This window comes from Elephas maximus, chromosome 4 (assembly GCF_024166365.1).
Source record: "Elephas maximus indicus isolate mEleMax1 chromosome 4, mEleMax1 primary haplotype, whole genome shotgun sequence".
Classification (NCBI taxonomy): domain Eukaryota; kingdom Metazoa; phylum Chordata; class Mammalia; order Proboscidea; family Elephantidae; genus Elephas; species Elephas maximus.
The window spans coordinates 64,102,465-64,120,844 of record NC_064822.1 but is presented as its reverse complement, the minus strand read 5'-3'; the positions used below and the strand labels follow the sequence as shown (position 1 = coordinate 64,120,844).

Genomic DNA, 18,380 nt, shown 5'->3' with positions numbered 1-18,380 from the left:
GCACCTTTTGCTCTCTGCATGACCTTGAGGGTAGGTCAAAATATATTTTTTAATGCTCTGTTTTATCTTTCTCTCTGCCTCTTTGTTTTTTTATATAAATTCCCCATTTGCTCTTGTTCGGGAGAGTACTTCCTAATTTTACTGGGAATGTGCTACCCAATTCATGAATCTTTCTGAAACCAAATAAACTCGTTAAATTTAATTTTAGCTTTGTCAGAATTATTTTTTAACAATTATTTCTTACCACTTATGCCAGGCCTCCTCTGTGAATCCATAAACGTGCCAGACATTTAGGATAAGAAATATTGAAGCAGTGATTGACCACTTTTGTACCTTTATGTTTTAGTTTGTTTTCCATGAGGTTAATGACGATATTTTCATCCTCCTTTTAAAAACTCATTGTCAAGTTGATTCCGACTCATAGCACTAGAAAGAATTTATCTTCACTTGAATCTAGATGTAATGGAATTCAGAGAACCCTTTAGCCACCCAGTGCTAAAGTGGTACAACTCACCAGTGGAGCTGAAGATGAGTGAGATTGCAGAGGAGAAAATAGGGATAGATGAGTGTGCTGTTATTTCATTAAAGGTTATGTTTTTCCCTCAGGAAGTCTTGCATTAAGTGCAGAAGATTCTCACGACCTTCCAAAGGTATCATAAAATAACCAAAGAACCAAGAAACCAAATCCATTGCCATCAAGTCCGTTCCAACTCATAGTGACCCAATAGGACAGAGTAGAACTGCCTCATACCATTTCCAAGGAGCAGATGGTCCAAATTTGGAGCAAAAATGATCACAATTTAAAAAGAAAAGGAACAAATGATCATTATTAAAGGGAGAAATCATTAAAAATTCTGTGGACATTAAAAATATGATAAAAAGATATTAGGAACAATGATAAGCCAATAAACCTGGAAATTTGGATTAAACTGATAAGTTACATGAATAAATAATAAAGCTTAGTAATTCTATAATATTTGTTGTCAGTGTTAGGTGCCTTCGAGTTGGTTCCAACTCAGAGCAACCCTATGCACAACAGAACGAAACACTGCCCGGTCCTGTGCCATCCTTACAATTGTTGTTATGCTTGAGCCCATTGTTACAGCCACTGCGTCAATCCACCTCGTTGAGAGTCTTCCTCTTTTCCACTGACCCTGTACTTTACCAAGCATGATGTCCTTCTCCAGGGACTGATCCTTCCTGACAACATGTCCAAAGTATGCAAGACGTGGTCTCACCATCCTTGTTTCTAAGGAGCATTCTGGTTTTACCTTTCCAAGACAGATTTGCTCGTTCTTTTGGCAGTCCATGGTATATTCAATCTTCTTCGCCAACACCACATTTCAAAGGTGTCAGTTCTCCTTCGGTCTTCCTTATTCGTTCGTTGTCCAGCTTTCATACGGATATGATGCAATTGAAAATATCATGGCTTGGCTAAGGCGCACCTTAGTCTTCAAACCGACATCTTTGCTTTTCAAAACTTTAAAGAGGTCCTTTGCAGCAGATTTGTCCAGTGCAATGTGTCTTTTGATTTCTTGACTGCTGCTTCCGTGGGTGTTGATTGTGGATTCAAGTAAAATGAAATCCTTGATAACTTCAATCTTTTATCTGTTTATTATGACTTCGCTTACCAGTCCAGTTGTGAGGATTTTGTTTTCTTTATATTGCGGTGCAATCCATACTGAAGGCTGTGGTCCTTGATCCTCATCAGTAAGTGCTTCAAGTCCTCTTCACTTTCAGCAAGCAAGGTTGTGTCATCTGCATAATCCAGGTTGTTAATAAGTCTTCCTCCAATTCTGATGCCCATTCTTCTAAATATAATTCAGCTTCTCAGATAATTTGCTCAGCATACAGATTGAATAGGTATGGTGAAAGGACACAACCCTAATGCACAACTTTCCTGACCACTCAGTATCCCTTTGTTCTGTCCAAACAGCTCCCTCTTCACCTATGTACAGGTTCCACATGAGCACAATTAAGTATTCCGGAATTCCCATTCTTCTCAATGTTACCCATAATTTGTTATGATCCACACAATCGAATGCCTTTGCATAGTCAATAAAACACAGGTAAACATCCTTCTGGCATTCTCTGCTTTTAGCCAGGATCCATCGGACATCAGCAATGATATCCCTGGCCCCACGTCCTCTTCTGAATCTGGCCTGAATTTCTGGCAGTTCCCTGTAGATATACTGCTGCAGCTGCTTTTGAACATCTTCAGCAAAATTTTGCTTGCCTGTGATATGAATGATATTGTTCTATAATTTCTGCATTCGACTGGATCACCTTTCTTGGGAATAGGCATAAATATGGACCTTTTCCAGTCAGTTGGCCAGGAAGCTCTCTTCCATATTTCTTGGCATAGACAAATGACCACTTTCAGTGCTGCATCCATTTATTGAAACATCTCAACTGATATTCCGTCAATTCCTGGAGCCTTGTTTTCCGCAAATGCCTTCAGTGCATCTTGGACTTCTTCCTTCAGTACCATCATTTCCCAATCATAAGCTACCTCTTGAAATGGTTGAATGTCGACGAATTCTTTTTGGTATAAGGACTCTGTGTATTCCTTCCATCTTCTTTTGGTGCTTCCTGCATCATTTAGGATTTTCCCCGTAGAATCCTTCACTATTGCAAATCAAGGCTTGAATTTTTTCTTCAGTTCTCTCAGCTTGAGAAACACCGAACGTGTTCTTCCCTTTTGATTTTCTATCTCCACCTCTTTGTACATGTCATTATAATACTTTGTCTTCTCAAGCTGCCCTTTGAAATCTTCTGTTAGTTCTTTTACTTCATCATTTCTTCCTTTTGCTTTAGCTGTTCAACATATGAGAGCAAGTTTCAGAGTCTCTTCTGACATCCATCTGGGTCTTTTCGTTCTTTCCTGTCTTCTCAATGACCTTGCTTTCTTCATGTACGATGTCCTTGATGTCATTCCACAACTCATCTGGTCTTCAGTCATTAGTATTCATTCAACATGTCAAATCTATTCTTGAGATGATCTCTAAATTCAGGTGGGATGCACTCAAGGTCATATTTTGGGTGTCGTGGACTTACTCTGATTTTCTTCAGTTTCAACTTGAACTTGTATATGAGCAAATGACGATCTGTTCCACAGTCGGCCGCTGGACTTGTTCTGACTGATGAGATTGAGCTTTTCCATCATCTCTTTCCACAGATGTAGTAGATTTGCTTCCTGTGTGTTCCATCTCGTGAGGTCCATGTATATAGTCGCCATTTATGTTGGTGAAGAAAGGTATTTGCAATGAAGAAGTCGTTGGTCTTGCAAAATTCTATCATTAGATCTCCAGCACTGTTTTTTATCATCAAGCCATATTTTCCAACTACCAATCCTTCTTCTTTGTTTCCAATTTTCACATCCCAATCACCAATAATTATCAATGCATCCTGATTGCACGTTCAATCAATTTCAGGCTGCAGAAGCTCATAAAAATCTTCAATTTCTTCATCTTTGGCCTTAGTGATTGGGCATAAATTTGAATAATAGTCATATTAACTGGTCTTCCTTGTAAGCATGTGGATATTATCCTATCACTGACAGCATTGTACTTCAGGATAGATCTTGAAATGTTCTTTTCGATGATGAATGCAACACCATTCCTCTTCAAGTTGTCATTCCCAGCATAGTAGACTACACGATTACCTGATTCAAAATGGCCAATACCAGTCCATTTCAGCTCACTAATGCCTAGGATATTGATGTTTATGCGTTCCATTTCATTTTTAACAATTTCCAGTTTTCTTAGATTCATACTTCATACATTCTAGGTTTCAATTATTAATGGATGTTTGCAGCCGTTTCTTCTCATTTTGAGTCATGCCACATCAGCAAATGAAGGTCCTGAAAGCTTTACTCCATCCATGTCATTAAGGCCAACTCTACTTTGAGGAGGTAGCTCTTTCCCAGTCATCTTTTGAGTCCCTGAGTGGCTCATCTTCTGGGACTATATCAGACAAAGTTCCGCTGTTATTCAAAGGTTTCACTGGCTAATTCTTTTCAGAAGTAGACTGCCGGGTCCTTCTTCTTAGTCTGTCCTAGTCTGGAAGCTCAGCTGAAACCTTCCCACCATGGGCAACCCTGCTGGTATCTTAATACCAGTGGCGTACCTTCCAGCATCACAGCAACACATAAGCCCCCACAGTATGACAAGTTGACAGACATGTGGGGGCTATAATATTTAAGGAAATTGAACCAATAGCCTTCACTGAAAAAAATTAGCAGATAAAAAAAAAATTTTTTTTTTTAGAATCTAGAAAAATATGAAAAGATAATACATCAACCCAAACTAGCTTTATCCCAGCTTTGCAAGTTTGATTTCACATTGGAAGATTAATTAATGAACTTTACCACACATATTATTCAGGATCTGGCAAGAAACAAAATTCAACTCAGAAGGTTCAAATCAACCGATTTTTAAAGAAAAAAACTACTTACAGAGAGTGGGCAGGATTGCAGGGAACCAAGGTATATGGAAACAATCAGAGACTAGCAAAGTGAGAAGCCTTTTATCACCCTGAGGGCTGAATAGAAGGTCCTTAGCTGGCATAAACAGCTTTTGGTTCATACCCACCCAGTGATGCTATGAAAGAAAGGCCTGGCAATCTGTCTCCATAAAAATAACAGCCAAGAAAATCCTGTGGAGCAGTTCTACTCTGTGGCACATGGGGACACCATGAGTTGGAATCAACTCAATGGCAACAAGTATGGCACATGAGTAGGGCTGAATAGGGAATCCCTGGGTGGTGCAAATGGTTAAGCACTTGACTACTAACTGAGAGGTTGGAGATTCAAACCAATCCAGAGACTTCTCAGAAGAAAGGTCTGGTGATCTACTTTCAAAAGGGCACAGCCTTGAAAACTCTATGGCATGCGTGAGTCAGAATTGACTCTTTGGCAACTGGTTTGGGTTTGGGGTTGAACAGTCAAGGGAAAGAAATCATATTAAAAGAGCACAGTGAGAGTTGAATGTAAGAAGCAAAGGACACTCATAGGAGTGAAGGGATAGAGTCACTGCCGGAGATGGGGGACCCAAGCAGGGAAGATATAGCTCATCTTTCTCCTCTTCCACTGAACTCAACTAAAAGTAAGATAGCAAGAGGGCCCAGGTCATCCAATCAGAGGGCCCAGCCTTCCTGGGCCCAACTCAAGGCAGAGAAGGGCAAAGAATGCATCTGAGGGGAGTTGCAGATGAACAATAACCTGCACGCCTCAGTAACTAATTTAAAGTAACAGAGGACATATGTCCTTCACGTGTTCAACAACTGGCATGACTCAGCTATATAATTTAAACATGTATTCATCATTAGTAAATTTATAAATAACAGCAAGGAATGGCTATCACAAATGTCAGTGTAGTGGCACCTCCAGGAGGAAGGCAGAATGGTGTGATCAGGAAGAGAGATGAGGCAGCTTCTTGGGTGCTAGCAATGCAATTCCTTGGTTTGGCTGGTTATTACATGAATGTTTACTTTAAAATTATTTGTTAAATTATACACATTTATGTCATGCACTTTATGTATACACACTTCACTGGTTTTGCTTCCATGGAGAATCCAGCCTAAGGCAGTTTTGACCACAAGACCTTTCTGATGGGATTTACTAACTGGAAGATAACCAAGGGAGTGTTTAACTAAGAATGATTTCAGCAGGAAACTTGGCCTGTCTAGATTGTTTATTGTAAATAAATCTGGGTTATAAGGAATGCAGCTCACAAAAAATTGAAAGTCCGGTAACTATTTAAGCTGTATGGCTACTAAAAAAAGTGAGACATAAAAACTTAAAAACAGAATTGTGTAGGATTTTTTGTTCTTTAGAATTTTCACTATTCTGTTAATTTTCTAGTAAGCATTATTATTTACATAATTTAAAAAGTAAAGAGGTTTCTAACTGGAAAAAATATATACAGATCAGCCTTGCTTGACAATTCTATGATACTCAACTTAAAGGGATGACTCAGCATATCGCCCAAAAAGTTCATAAAATATTCACATCAAGGACTATGGTTAAACTCTGAGATTAAACAGCAAAGTTCTCACCAGGTAATGATTTGTTTGTGATATCTCTAAAAAATGATGGCAGGCAAAAGTGAGTTAGAATGATTCAATGATTTAATCATTGTCCTAGTCAAAAGTTAACAGAGCTTGGAACTCAAAAGAGTACAGCACCTTTCATTATGTGCTTTTTATCTGTTTTTCTTCAACAGACGATGAGATCTGGCAGAAGGTACGTCTCAGGTAGACAGAAAGCTCTTTGTTGTGTTTCACATGAACTCATTTAGGGAAAGTACAGCTGAAGTCCCCAGGTGGAGGAGGCCAGATCAGATTTACAGTGGCATACTACCCCAGCTTTTTTTTGTTTTTTTAATTCTTGGAAATCACTTTACTATTTACATGTCTGGTGACTTTTCTACCAATCACCACAAGCAGAGAATAACAAGATTCCAGGATCAATGCTTTTTAATTCCTAAGAGATACTGAAACCCATACCCTATTCCACATTAGTCTAAACTTATAAACACCCAAAAAGGACAATGTGACAAGAAATCAAAGGAACAACAATTTTGTAAAAGTTGTTTTATAGAAAACACACTAATTTTGACCACAGTGTCTCTCATTCACTGGCTTCACTAGTACTAATTAAAAAAAAAAAAAAAATAGTTGCCATCAAATCAATTCTGACTCATGGCAACTCCATGTGTGTCAGAATAGAACATTTCTCCGTAGGATTTTCAATGACTGATTTTTGGAAGTAGATTGCCAGGCCTCTCTTTCGAGGCACCTCTGGGTGGACACAAATCTCCAACCTTCCAGTTAGCAGCCAAGCTTATTAACTGTTTGCACCGCCCAGGGACACTGAATTCAATAGTTGTTGTTGTTATTGTTGGTTGGTTGCTGTTGAGTTGATTCCAACTCATGGCGAACACATGCGTTACAGAGTAGAACTGCTCCATAAGGTTTTCTTGGCCCTAATCTTAATGGAGGAGCCCTGGTGGTACAGTGGGGCCCTGGTGGCACAGTGGTTAAGAGCTATGGCTGCTAACCAAAAGGTTAGCAATTTGAATCTTTGGAAACCCTATTGGTCAGTTCTACTCTGTCCTATAATGCCATTATGAATCAAAATCAACTTGACACCAACAATTTTTTTTTTAATCTTAATGGAAGGAGGTCACCAGCCCTTTTCTTCTGCAGCACCACTGTGTGGGTTTGAACCACCAACCTTTAGGTTAGCAGTCTAGAACAAGCCATTTGTGCTAATAGGGACCTTACTTCACTAGTACTTCTGCCTTAAATGTTGTGGAATCTGTGGACCAATCACCACCAACTCCCACAAAGTTAGCCTTGTGTAAGATAAACTGGAAGAAGCACAGATATCCCTTTACCTCAAGCATCAGGGGAGGTTCCAGAGACCTAACCCAGGTCTAAATGTAGGTCCTCCTTGGAAGGACTCAGACTTATGGAGTCAAAATGGAATAATGCCTCTCTGGATTGCTTCCTGGCACAGGACACAGGATAAGATTCTCTGTCTGCGGTTCTAGAAATTGCAGACAGACAAGGTTTTCCTGGGCAATGCTGGTGGGAGGAGGATAGGGGATTTAATATTTTATGGTAAGAAAGTCACACAAAAATCCACTTCAACAAGTCCTTCCTGAATTCTCAGAAACTAGAGCTATTTCTGTATCTAAAGTTCCAAATAGTCCCTGATCAAGTCTTATTTTTAGGGCCATTGTTAGAGGCTAATAATCTTCTACAAAAACATGATTGAGTGGAAGTCATAGACTGTCACACCTCAAAAGAATACTAGGTGAGCCTGAGTCACAGGTGTCCATTTTACACCTGAGAAGACAGAACCCAGGGAAGTTTCAGCTCCATAGTTGTAAATAGTTGTTGAGCAGTTTTAGCACTACACCTCCTGACCCAATCTCCCCACATCTCAAGACACACCAACATTTGAGGGTTCCAGGAACTCATAGGTCAAGGCCTTTACTTTCCTGGGTCAAAGAAGCCCTTATGCTGACCCCCTAATACTCTCGGAATCACTCTTTGAGGGTAGACTTCACCCAGGGACACTCAGGAAGCTGTGATCCTGAATTCTCACAGTAATTCTAGTAATGAGACTGAGGCCTTTATGCCGGAATCCCCTGCAAGACCAGAAAATCCTTACCTGAGCATACCACTCCAACATTCCAGGCAGGGGTATCATTAAAATTTTTCATATGGCTATGATCAAAATATGAACATCTATTGATAGTTGGTTCTGTTCCCTCACAGGAAAATTGGTCAAGCCAAGTGACTCCAATCCTTGATCCCAAATGAGGCCTTACAGGAGCATCTACAGCAGCTCCACATTCCAGTTGTCTGCACACCACAGCCACTTTTTTCAAGTTCCAGTTGAAATCCCACACCATTCTCCACTGTTCTTGGTACTTAATCTTCACACTCCCCTCACAGCGGTGGCCTCCATTCTCCAGGTTCAGCTCTACATCTGCAAGACAGATACAGACACAGGACACAGGAGATGTTTTGGGAGGCCAGGCCTTAGAGGACTCTGGATACTGCCCTCCTAGTAAATGTGCCAGGGTCCTGTCCCGTCACTGACATATCCACCCACTTATTGTTGATCCAGGAAAGGGAGGCAACTCCTACCTAGAGCACCCACCAGGGTGTTGAGGAGGAGAAAACAGAGTTTCATCTCACTTACTGCTCAGTGCCCATGATGCCAACGGTAAGATTATTTTTCTCCTTCTCTCTCCCACAGGGAGCGCTCCTGTCTATTTTAGAAACAGAAGGACCCCCTCCAGAGTAGCAGAGCAGCCAGGTAGACAGCGTGAAGATTTATCTGCCTGTCTTGATCCCTTGATCCGAACTAAAAACTTCTGTCTGAGTGACAAATTCTGCTTTCTGGGTTTTTCATGGATCTGATACCCACACCACTTCTATCGTGGTACATCAGGTTTCTCCTCCAGTACCCACACTCCTTCTTTCCTCTAGGGAACACAGAAGTGAGTTTCCTTCAGCCTTAGGATTACCTCCATTACTTTTAGACTCAAAGCCATTCTGGAGACAGACATATAAGAATTGTCTTTCTGACCAAAGCAAAGTCATACAAGCTTCCTAGGCACATCCAAACACCTCGAAGGTCTGAATTTCTGGGGCTAAGGGCTGGGGACCACGGTCTTGGGGGACAACTAGGTCAATTGACATAGCTCATAAAGAAAACGTTCTACATCCTACCTTGATGAGAAGCGTCTGGGGTCTTAAAAGCTTTTAAGGGACCATCTAAGATCCATCTATTGGTTTCATCCAACCCAAAGCAAAGGAGAATGAAGAAAACCAAAGACACACAGAAAATATTAGTCCAAAGGGCTAATGGACCATATGAACCACAGCCTCCACCAGCCTGAGCCCAGAAGAACTAGATGGAGCCCAGCTACCAACACTGACTTATCTGACAGGGATCACAATAGAGGGTCCCAGACAGGGCAGGAGAAAAATACAGAACAAAATTCAAAAAAAAGACCAGATTTACTGGTCTGACAGAGACTGGAGGAACCCCCGAGACCATGGCCTCTGTACACCCTGCTAACTCAGAACTGAAGCCACTCAAAGATTAGACAGACCTATAAAACACACAATAACACACTTGAGGAATATGCTTCATAGTTCAATTAAGTATACAAGACCAAGTGGGCAACATCTGCTCAAAAGCAAAGATGAGAAGGGAGGAAGGGACAGGAAAACTGAACAAAAGGACATGGGGAACCCAGAGTGGGAAGGAGGAGGGTGCTGACACATTGCAGAGGTTGCAACCAATATCACAAAACAATTTGTATATAAATTTTTGAATGGAAAACTAAATTGCACTGTAAACTTTTACCTAAAACAATAAAATTTTAAAAAAGAATTATCTTTCTTGGATTCCAACCAAGACTTTGTCCCTGGGTTACCTGTTCACACCGCTCAGGTCTAGGCATGGGTCTACGTGCTTCCCTTCAGGAAGCAAAAAGGGGATACAACAGAAGAAGAGCACCTCTTGGCAGATGCTAACCTTGACAAGATTATGAGGAGTTCTGTCCTAAGAAGGAAGCAAAGATAAACGGGTGGAGGAAGGGGTGAAAAGAGAGTTGAAGAGGAATCATCCTGGGAGGCTTACTTAGTGTTTCAGGATAGGCTTGATATTGAGGCAGGATCAAAGGGTTAAAATAAGATCCTACAAGTAAGTTTACATGTTCAGTTCTCTTCGAAAATGTCAATAAAACCATTCCTAGTAATGGTGGGCTAGATTGTTTAAACCAACTGTGCTTCTGAGAATAACTAAAACATGGAATAAAATATATACTAAAATTTTATTTTAAAAGCACTGAAGATCTGGTAAGATAGGAAAGAAAAATCAGGCCCAAGCTGAAGAGAAATGTGACCCCATTGAGGTAAAAGAGTATTAAATGGGAATGACATCAGCAAAAATGGTAAAGACCTGCAAAAAACATATACAAGAATGCTCGAACTAGCATTATAAAAATGCTTAATGCTAGAGACAGCCCACATGTCCAGTGACAGTTGAATGAAAAACTAAATCGTGGTATATTTATATAAAAGACTAATATAGAGCAATAAAAATGTGCAACCTATGATGAAATGCAACAACATGGATGAATTGCAAAAACAAAATATTTAATAAGTCAGGCATGGAAAAATATATACTGTATGATACCATGTTCAAATATACGAAGAATTCGTCTATGGCATTAGAAGTCACGTTAGTGGTTATCACTGGAGAGAGGAAAGGGGACAGGCATTGTGAAGGGGCATAATGGGAATGTTTAGGGGAGAGGTTATGTTCTACTTATTGAGCTAGATGGTGATTATGAGACTGTATTCCCTTTGTGGTAATTCATCGAGCTGTATGCTTACACTTTGTGCAATTTCTGTAGTTTATAATGAAATAAATAGCATCTGGCCAACACTCGAGAAGTAGAAACTTGAAGGGGTGGAGTTTCCCAAGAGTTATGGGGACTTAAGAACTGAGCAGGAGGAAGACAAGGAGCATTGAAGGGAGGCAGCCATCAAAACCTCAGCCTGGACCAATACCCAAATCCTGAAAGAGTTACCCCTTCTGGGCTGCAGCACAGTCCCTGACGCTGAGGTCCTCTGAGTCAGGTGGCCAGTAGAAATCAGATTGCAGGAAAGGACAGAAAAATTACATCAGACAGAAAATACACCCCACAGAATTCAAAAGCCTGGGATTCTTCTCCAATAATAGTTCCTAGGGGTGGAAAAAGACCAGTCCAGGACCCCAGTAAATTAAAAAAACAGCTCACCAGGACTGGGGCAGGAGCTCTACTCTTAACCCACAATATCAGTTAACGCTTGTAAACAAGAGGGCCCCTCTCATGGCTGCAGGTTTCTCTGCTCTACAGTGGAGACCTGAGAGGGAGAGGTGAGGCCAGAGGCAAAGCCTCACCCAGAGCCCCGTGCCAGGCAGACACTGCAGTCAAGCAGCAAAGAGGCCATAGGATTTCAATGAGAGGCACTAGAAAGAGGCAGGCAGGTGCAAGATTATCTATGATCAGGTTACAGCTGACTTGTGGAACCTCTGCCGCTGCCTATCATCACACACACTCAGTCACATAGGCCCACACCCCAACAGTGTGAGCATGGTATATTTTACAAACTGACTCGATCACTTCTTGGCAGCCCTGTTCCCTCTCACACAGATAACCTTTACATACCCCTCACACCCACTGCACACACACATACAAGCTCATAGCCAGAAACTAACAGAAATACTAGAGTCCTGATGGGATAGTCAGGGAGAGGAAAAAGAGTCGAGTAAATAGCATATGTGAGGAGCAGCCCAGAGACCCAGCCTGGATCAATCGCTGATCCTTCCCACACATTGGGAGCTACCTGGACTAAAGGGATATGAAAACAAGGGAGACATTGGAGAGGATTGAAACCTACCCAGCTCCGTCAGGGACCAGATATTAATTCACAGCAAATTCTGCCACTATGACCAGTTAACACTCCACAGGAGAAGAACAAATATTCACAATCACTGTGGTTTCTTTTTGGTCAAAAATATATCGTCTACATTGAGGCTTTGGCTCCATGACTCCAAAGACCTGCCCCTTCACCACCATGTCCATCCATTTACTGTTGATCCCAGGAAAAGGAGGCAATTCTTACCTGGAGCACCCACTAGGGTGATGAGGAGGAGAAAACAGAGTCCCTGGAGAGAGAGATGTCCATTCAAAGCTATCCTGACTCCCATGTCACCAAGGCCACAGCCCAACTACAAAAAAAAACCCCTGTGAAGAGGTATCAGCGTACTGACAAACGTTCTACAGAGTGGGAAGGGAATATATAGACACATCCCCTGACATCCTCCCTACCGAGAGCCAATAGAGACACCTTTTACCATCTCAGATGCTATCGGAGACTTTAATCTGCCACTTTCTGAAGCTCAAACACCAATTAGAGTCTGAATCTTACATACCTCCTTATATGAGCAACACAGCGCTTTGACATCATGTTTCCTTAGGTCCCTGAGAACCGGGCCTCATAAACTGGACCCCGTCATCGGGGCTGGGGCCGAAAAACTACATCAAAAAGCATAAGTGGACTTCTCTGCCCATAAAGGTCCTGCTCTCTGGCTGATCAGTGCAACTGTAAGACCATTCTGGGCCAGAGGGCTATGATCAGTTTACCCTCATCTCTTTGGCCTGTGGGAGGACTTCTTTGGTGTAATCATACCGTGGTTCTTCCCTGTGACTGAGCTCATGGCTGAAGCAGACCCCCAAGAAGGCTGGGAATACAAAAGTATCAGGTCAGCTGAAAATGGAAACCAGAGGATAGAAATTCACAGCTGAACACAGAGGGGGTCAGGTGGGATTCATCAAGTGGTGGAGGCGGGTGTGTTTCTTGTGCCTCAGGATGGTCTTTCTCTCAGGGTTCTGGAGACTGAGCACCTGGAGCACAGACAGGTTCATAATAACAAGGGGCTTTGATGGAATATAACTTTCCTCTTCTGGGCCTCTCAGGGATCTTAACCCCGAAAACCACTCTGTCTAGCCTTGGGACTAATCTCTCCTCCACCAGGATGAAGAGGGGCTACAGTCTACAGGGTATTTACAGAACTGACCTCCTTGTCTCTGTGTTCTATGGGGGCCAGCGGTCCTGCCCTGAGAGCTGGCCGGATGCTCAGGGTTCAGAGAGCACGTGGCCTCACTGCCCCCGGGGCCCTCTTCTTCCTCCTCCACTTTCTCACTTGCACCAGCCAGTTGGCTGATTCACTTGGCCCATTTCTCTGCCTGCTTCTACCCTCTCACCCTTTTGGAATTTCTTGATTCATAGTTTGGTATACGATGAAGCTTGACCCCAAATCCTTCTCATCCTCGCTATCTTCAGTACATGTGCTGATCCTCATTTCCTTTTTCATGGTTTTTACTATTAGTCACACCAGAGAAAGAAAAGGGTGACAGAAATAACAAGTGCACATAGGACATGTTAACTGAGGTAAACTGAGTTACTGAGCACAGTGTATCACACATCAGTATTCAGCACAGCCTGCATTTTACTAAGCATCTACTATACACCGTTCATATATGCCCTGGGCCACACGCTGGGAATAAAACAGTGAACAATACAGAGGCTACTCCTGACCTCATGGCAAAAGACATTATACAAGTAATTAGATATAAAATTGTTTAATAGCAGATGTGAAAAACTATCATGAAAACATGCAGTTAGAGGTTATAACGGTAGAGGTGGAGGCTTCAACAGTGGACTTCCGAGAAGCTGAACCCAGTCAGGGGAAGCTTCTCCTTGGAAGGGATATTTAAGCTGATACCTGAAGAATGAGTTGGAATTTATCAGGAAACTCCATTCTATTGCCCATGGTCCTTCCCTAGATCCTGTCATTCCTGGTAACTTCTCCTTCTCTGAGTTTCTAAATATCTAAATTCTGATCTTCTAGTTATCACCCTTTGACCGTAAAAACCCCCTGCCATCGAGTCAATTCCGACTCATAGCAACCCTATGGGACAGAGTAGAGCTGCCCGCATAGGGTTTCTAAGGCCATAATCTTTACAGATGCAGACTGCCACATTTTTCTTCCACCAAGTAGCTGGTGAGTTCAAATCACCCACCTTTTGGTTAGCAGCCGAGTGCTCCATTGCACCACCAGGGCTCCTCACTTCAAGCATACTTCCTTTAAAACTCATTAATAGCTCTACTCCTTTGAGCCTCTTATTCTACCTGAGATAGAATGCACTAAGAATTAGGGAAAGAATTAAGATTAGCTTACAAAGGGGTGTACTTTAGCTTACTGAGGTACAAAGATCTAGAGCCAGTCCTCAGAGGATCCAGAGTTTGAAAGAACTAAGCAGACATTATGGAACTTGTTGGAAACAGTGAACCAGAGCAAGAGGGACAAAAAAGCTATCATCTTCATGTTCTATGTATAAAATGCCATAAGGAGAGATGCTACTTAATTAGCCCTGATATTTTCATGTTTCATTGTGATTCATGACTTCCCATAGACCTACGCTTTGGTGCAGTAATGGGAGTGGCAATTCTTTAGGAGCCTAAACTAAGGGAGAAAGTACATGAAAGTCTCAGGCGGGAGGCAGAAACTTTTACATAGGGACAAAACACAGCTGTAATCTATACAACTTCTCCAGAAAATTTTTTTAAAAATAGATAACCAGTGGAAATCTGTCTGATGGGAAAACAGCTGTAAACTCTACCTCACTACAACTTGAAGACCAACAGAGGAATGAACTAGGAGAGGCTGTCCCTGTAAGCAAAAAAGGGAGGCTCTGTCAAGCAGGATTTGGAACTCACTACTTCCCTTCAGGGCTATTTGCCACTTTATCAGAATCAGACCGTCATAATCTTTATATCCCGAGCAACAGGTTGACATCACAACCTTCTTGCTGCAGCTCACCTTCCCTTGATTACCTTTTCCTCACTGTCACCCACAGTGTATATGTAGGACTCTAACATTGTACCCACTCCATTCAACGAGTCCCCTCAACATTCAGACCCAAGTTTCATCGGCTCAGTATCCCATACTCAGGCAGCTATAAAACCTCAAGCCCCATTCCTGGTTCCCTCATGCTCCACTACCTGTGGGTGACCCCAGGGGTCCAGCCCACATCCTCCTGGATCAATCAGAGTTGATTCCTGCACCACCACTCCTGCACTGCCACTCTCGCTGGCTACTCCTCAATAGTCCACTGCTCCCCTCAGGTGCCTCTCAACTTCTGTTAACTGCTATTACCAACTATTAATCCAGGACACCACAGAGCAGTCAGGCAGCAAGCCTGGCCTTGCTTTTCCCTCTGGCCCACAGTTTCAGTGTGGACCTTAATGCCTTCACTTCCATGGGGAAGAGAAAACCCCAATTATTCACTTCCATGTTCCCACCATTTTTCCTCAGCAGCCATTTTTTCTACTCCTAGTCAGAATTGAAAAATGATGAGACTTGGTGGTAAAAGTCAAACTGCTCAGGACTTTATAACCATACCTGCTCAGGGTCAGTTCGCACCTTAAAAAATCCGTTGCTATAGAGTCGATTTTGACTCATAGTGACCCTATAGGACAGAGCAGAAATGTTCCATGGTGCTTTCAAGAAGCGGCTGGTGGATTTGAACTGCCAACTTCTCAGTTAGCAGCCATACCTCTTAACCACTGTGTTACCAGGGATAAGTGGGCTAACTAGGGTCCCACACTCTCCCAGAACATTCTGTGTCTTATCTTGACTATCTTTGTGAAGTATTTGACCCTGGGCTAGGGCCATTTCCTTGTTTGGTTATTACTGGTTAATATTTTGCTGGTCTTTGTTTTTTTATTATTTATTTCATTAGAGTTTAGGAGAGAAGGATTTTGCAATCCAGACGAACTTTTCTTGCAGGCCAAGACTTCTACTTCTTTGTTTATTCAGTCATTCATGCAATACATATTTATAGAGCACCCAGTAAATTCTAGAAACAATGCAAGGGATATAATCACAGCTGAGATGGGCACAGCCCCTACCTCACAGACCCTACAGTGTACTGAGGTATCTGTATATTACACTACAGAGTTTAGAGATGCTGCCTTCCCACACAGTATCTTTTCTCCCCAGACACACACCTGTCTCCAAAGTGATTGGGACATGAAAATTCCTGGTCGCAACTGCCCTGCTAGCTAAAATGACCTCTCCTCTGAGATCTTCAGACTTGTTGCCAAGGTGTAGTAACCTAGACAGAAAACCAGTCATCAGGAGGAAAGGTGACTGGAAACCAGGCCATAAAAGTAGAATCACGTGAACTAGACTCAGGGAGAAAGAAATCATCATTGGCTTGATGAGCCGAGTGCCTGGCTTATGCGGGAGGGGGCTTCTTTTCTTCCCCATCCTGCCAGTGGCCAGCCTTCAGCCTTTCCAGTGTTGGGGGAGGGGAAGAAAGAGGTCAGAATCACTTATTCCATCAAATCTAAAATACCCTCAGTGGGAAGATGGACGTTTATATACTACTAAGAATGATAAAGCACTGCCAATTAAACCAGGACATACTGTGGATTTTTAAAAGCATCCTGACTTCAGAGATGATAAAAAGGCAACAAACTATGTATCCTAGAGCTGAAGAAATAGACAAAGGTATATTCACCTCTCCCTAATTTTCTGAGAGTCAGGTACCAAGAGGAAGACCCAGGCTTCTTCACCCATATCCATGAGCATTGCTCCATATCAGGGTTTCTTAACTTGACTCTATTGACATTTGGGGCCAGATAATTCTTAGTTGTAGAGGGCTGTCCTATGCATTGTAGGGTGGTTAACAGCATCCTGGGCCAATAACAAATATTTTGAGATGACTAAAAATATCTCCAGACACTGGCAATGACGGGGGGGGGGGGGGGGGAGGCAAAAATCATCTCAGTTGAGAACTCTATAGCCATACTCGCAGATTTCATTCATTTTGTCCAATAAACATTAGTTCAACTACCAGATGCCAACTGTTGTGCAAGAAACTAGGAAAATGCATCCAACTAAGATATGATCCCTGATCTCAGGGATATAAGAATCTAGTAATGGAGACAGGAGAGTGCAGTCAAGTTACAAAGAACTGAACTCCCATTCTCTGTCTTAGCTGGGATAAGCTAAGTTAGCTAACCTTACAAGTTCCAGTGTGATGGTTAATGTTATGTGTAAACTTGGCTCAGCCATGATTCTCAGTATTATGTAATTATCCTCCATTTTCTGATCTGATGTAAGGGGCGTTTCCTTGGGGGTGTGGCCTGGATCCAATATGTATGAATCTTCTGGCAAAGCTTGCCCTCTCTCTATCCTGCATCTGACTCATCATATGCTGGGACATGAGCCAGCAGCCTGCTGTCTAACTTGCTGATTTTGTGTTCATCAGCCCCTGCAAGTACATGAGTCAGGAGAAGCCTCCAGCCTGACACCTGACCCACAGATTTGGGACATGCCAGCCCACACAACTGCATGAGCCATTTCCTTTAAGTAATTAAATATATATATATATATACACACACACATATATATACATACACATACACACACACATATATATATATACACTTCACTCGTTTTGCTCCTCTAGAAAACCCAGACCAAGACATTTGGTATGAAGAGTAGTTCTAGAGAAATAAAATCATAAGGATGAGTTTTCTGAATTGGTTCTCAAGTCTGGCTAGTGTTTGTGTGTGTGTGTGTGTGTGTGTGTGTGTGTGTGTGTGTGTGTGTGTGTGTGATGTGAAAATTTACACTGTAAATTAGTTTTTCATTCAAAAATTTATACACAAATTGTTTTTGACATTGGTTGCAATCCCCACCATATGTCAGCACTCTCCCCCTATCCCTTTCCACCCTGGGTTCTCCATGTCCATTATCCAATTTTCCTGTCCCTTTCTGCCTTCTCTTCTTTGCTTTGGGGCAGATGTTGCCCATTTGGTCTCATATACTTGATTGAGCTATGAAGCATATTCCTCACATGTGTTATTATTTGTTTTATAGGTCTGTTTAATCTTTGGCTGAAAGGTGGACTTTTGGAGTGGCTTCAGTTCGGAGTTAGAAGGGTGTCTGGGGACCATAGTCTTGGACCAGTTTCCAGAGTCTAGTTCCTCCAGTCTGCGTCAGACTAGTGAATCTGCTCTTATTTGTGAATCTGAATTTTGTTCTACATTTTTCTCTCACTCTGTCCGGGATCCTCTATTGTAATCCCTGTCAGAGTTATCTATCAGTGCTAATAGCCAGGCACCTTCTAATTCTTCTGGGCTCAGGCTGGTGAAGGCTGTGCTGTGGTTCATGTGGTCCATTAGTCCTTTGGACTAATATTTTTTGCATGTCTTTTTTTTCT

General features: G+C 42.1%; 1 protein-coding gene across 1 annotated transcript in view; it reads right to left on the bottom strand.

Annotated features, from left to right (window-relative positions):
* The window catches only part of LOC126076233 (antigen WC1.1-like), a 30,688-nt gene extending 18,399 nt beyond the window's left edge, over positions 1-12,289 (bottom strand). The window contains exons 1-2 of the mRNA XM_049884812.1: positions 12,205-12,289; positions 8,183-8,503 (exon numbers count right to left, since the gene is read on the bottom strand). Coding sequence (XP_049740769.1) covers positions 8,183-8,503; positions 12,205-12,289 — 406 coding nt within the window. The remainder of the gene's footprint in view (positions 1-8,182; positions 8,504-12,204) is intronic.
* Between the last annotated feature and the right edge of the window lie 6,091 nt (positions 12,290-18,380).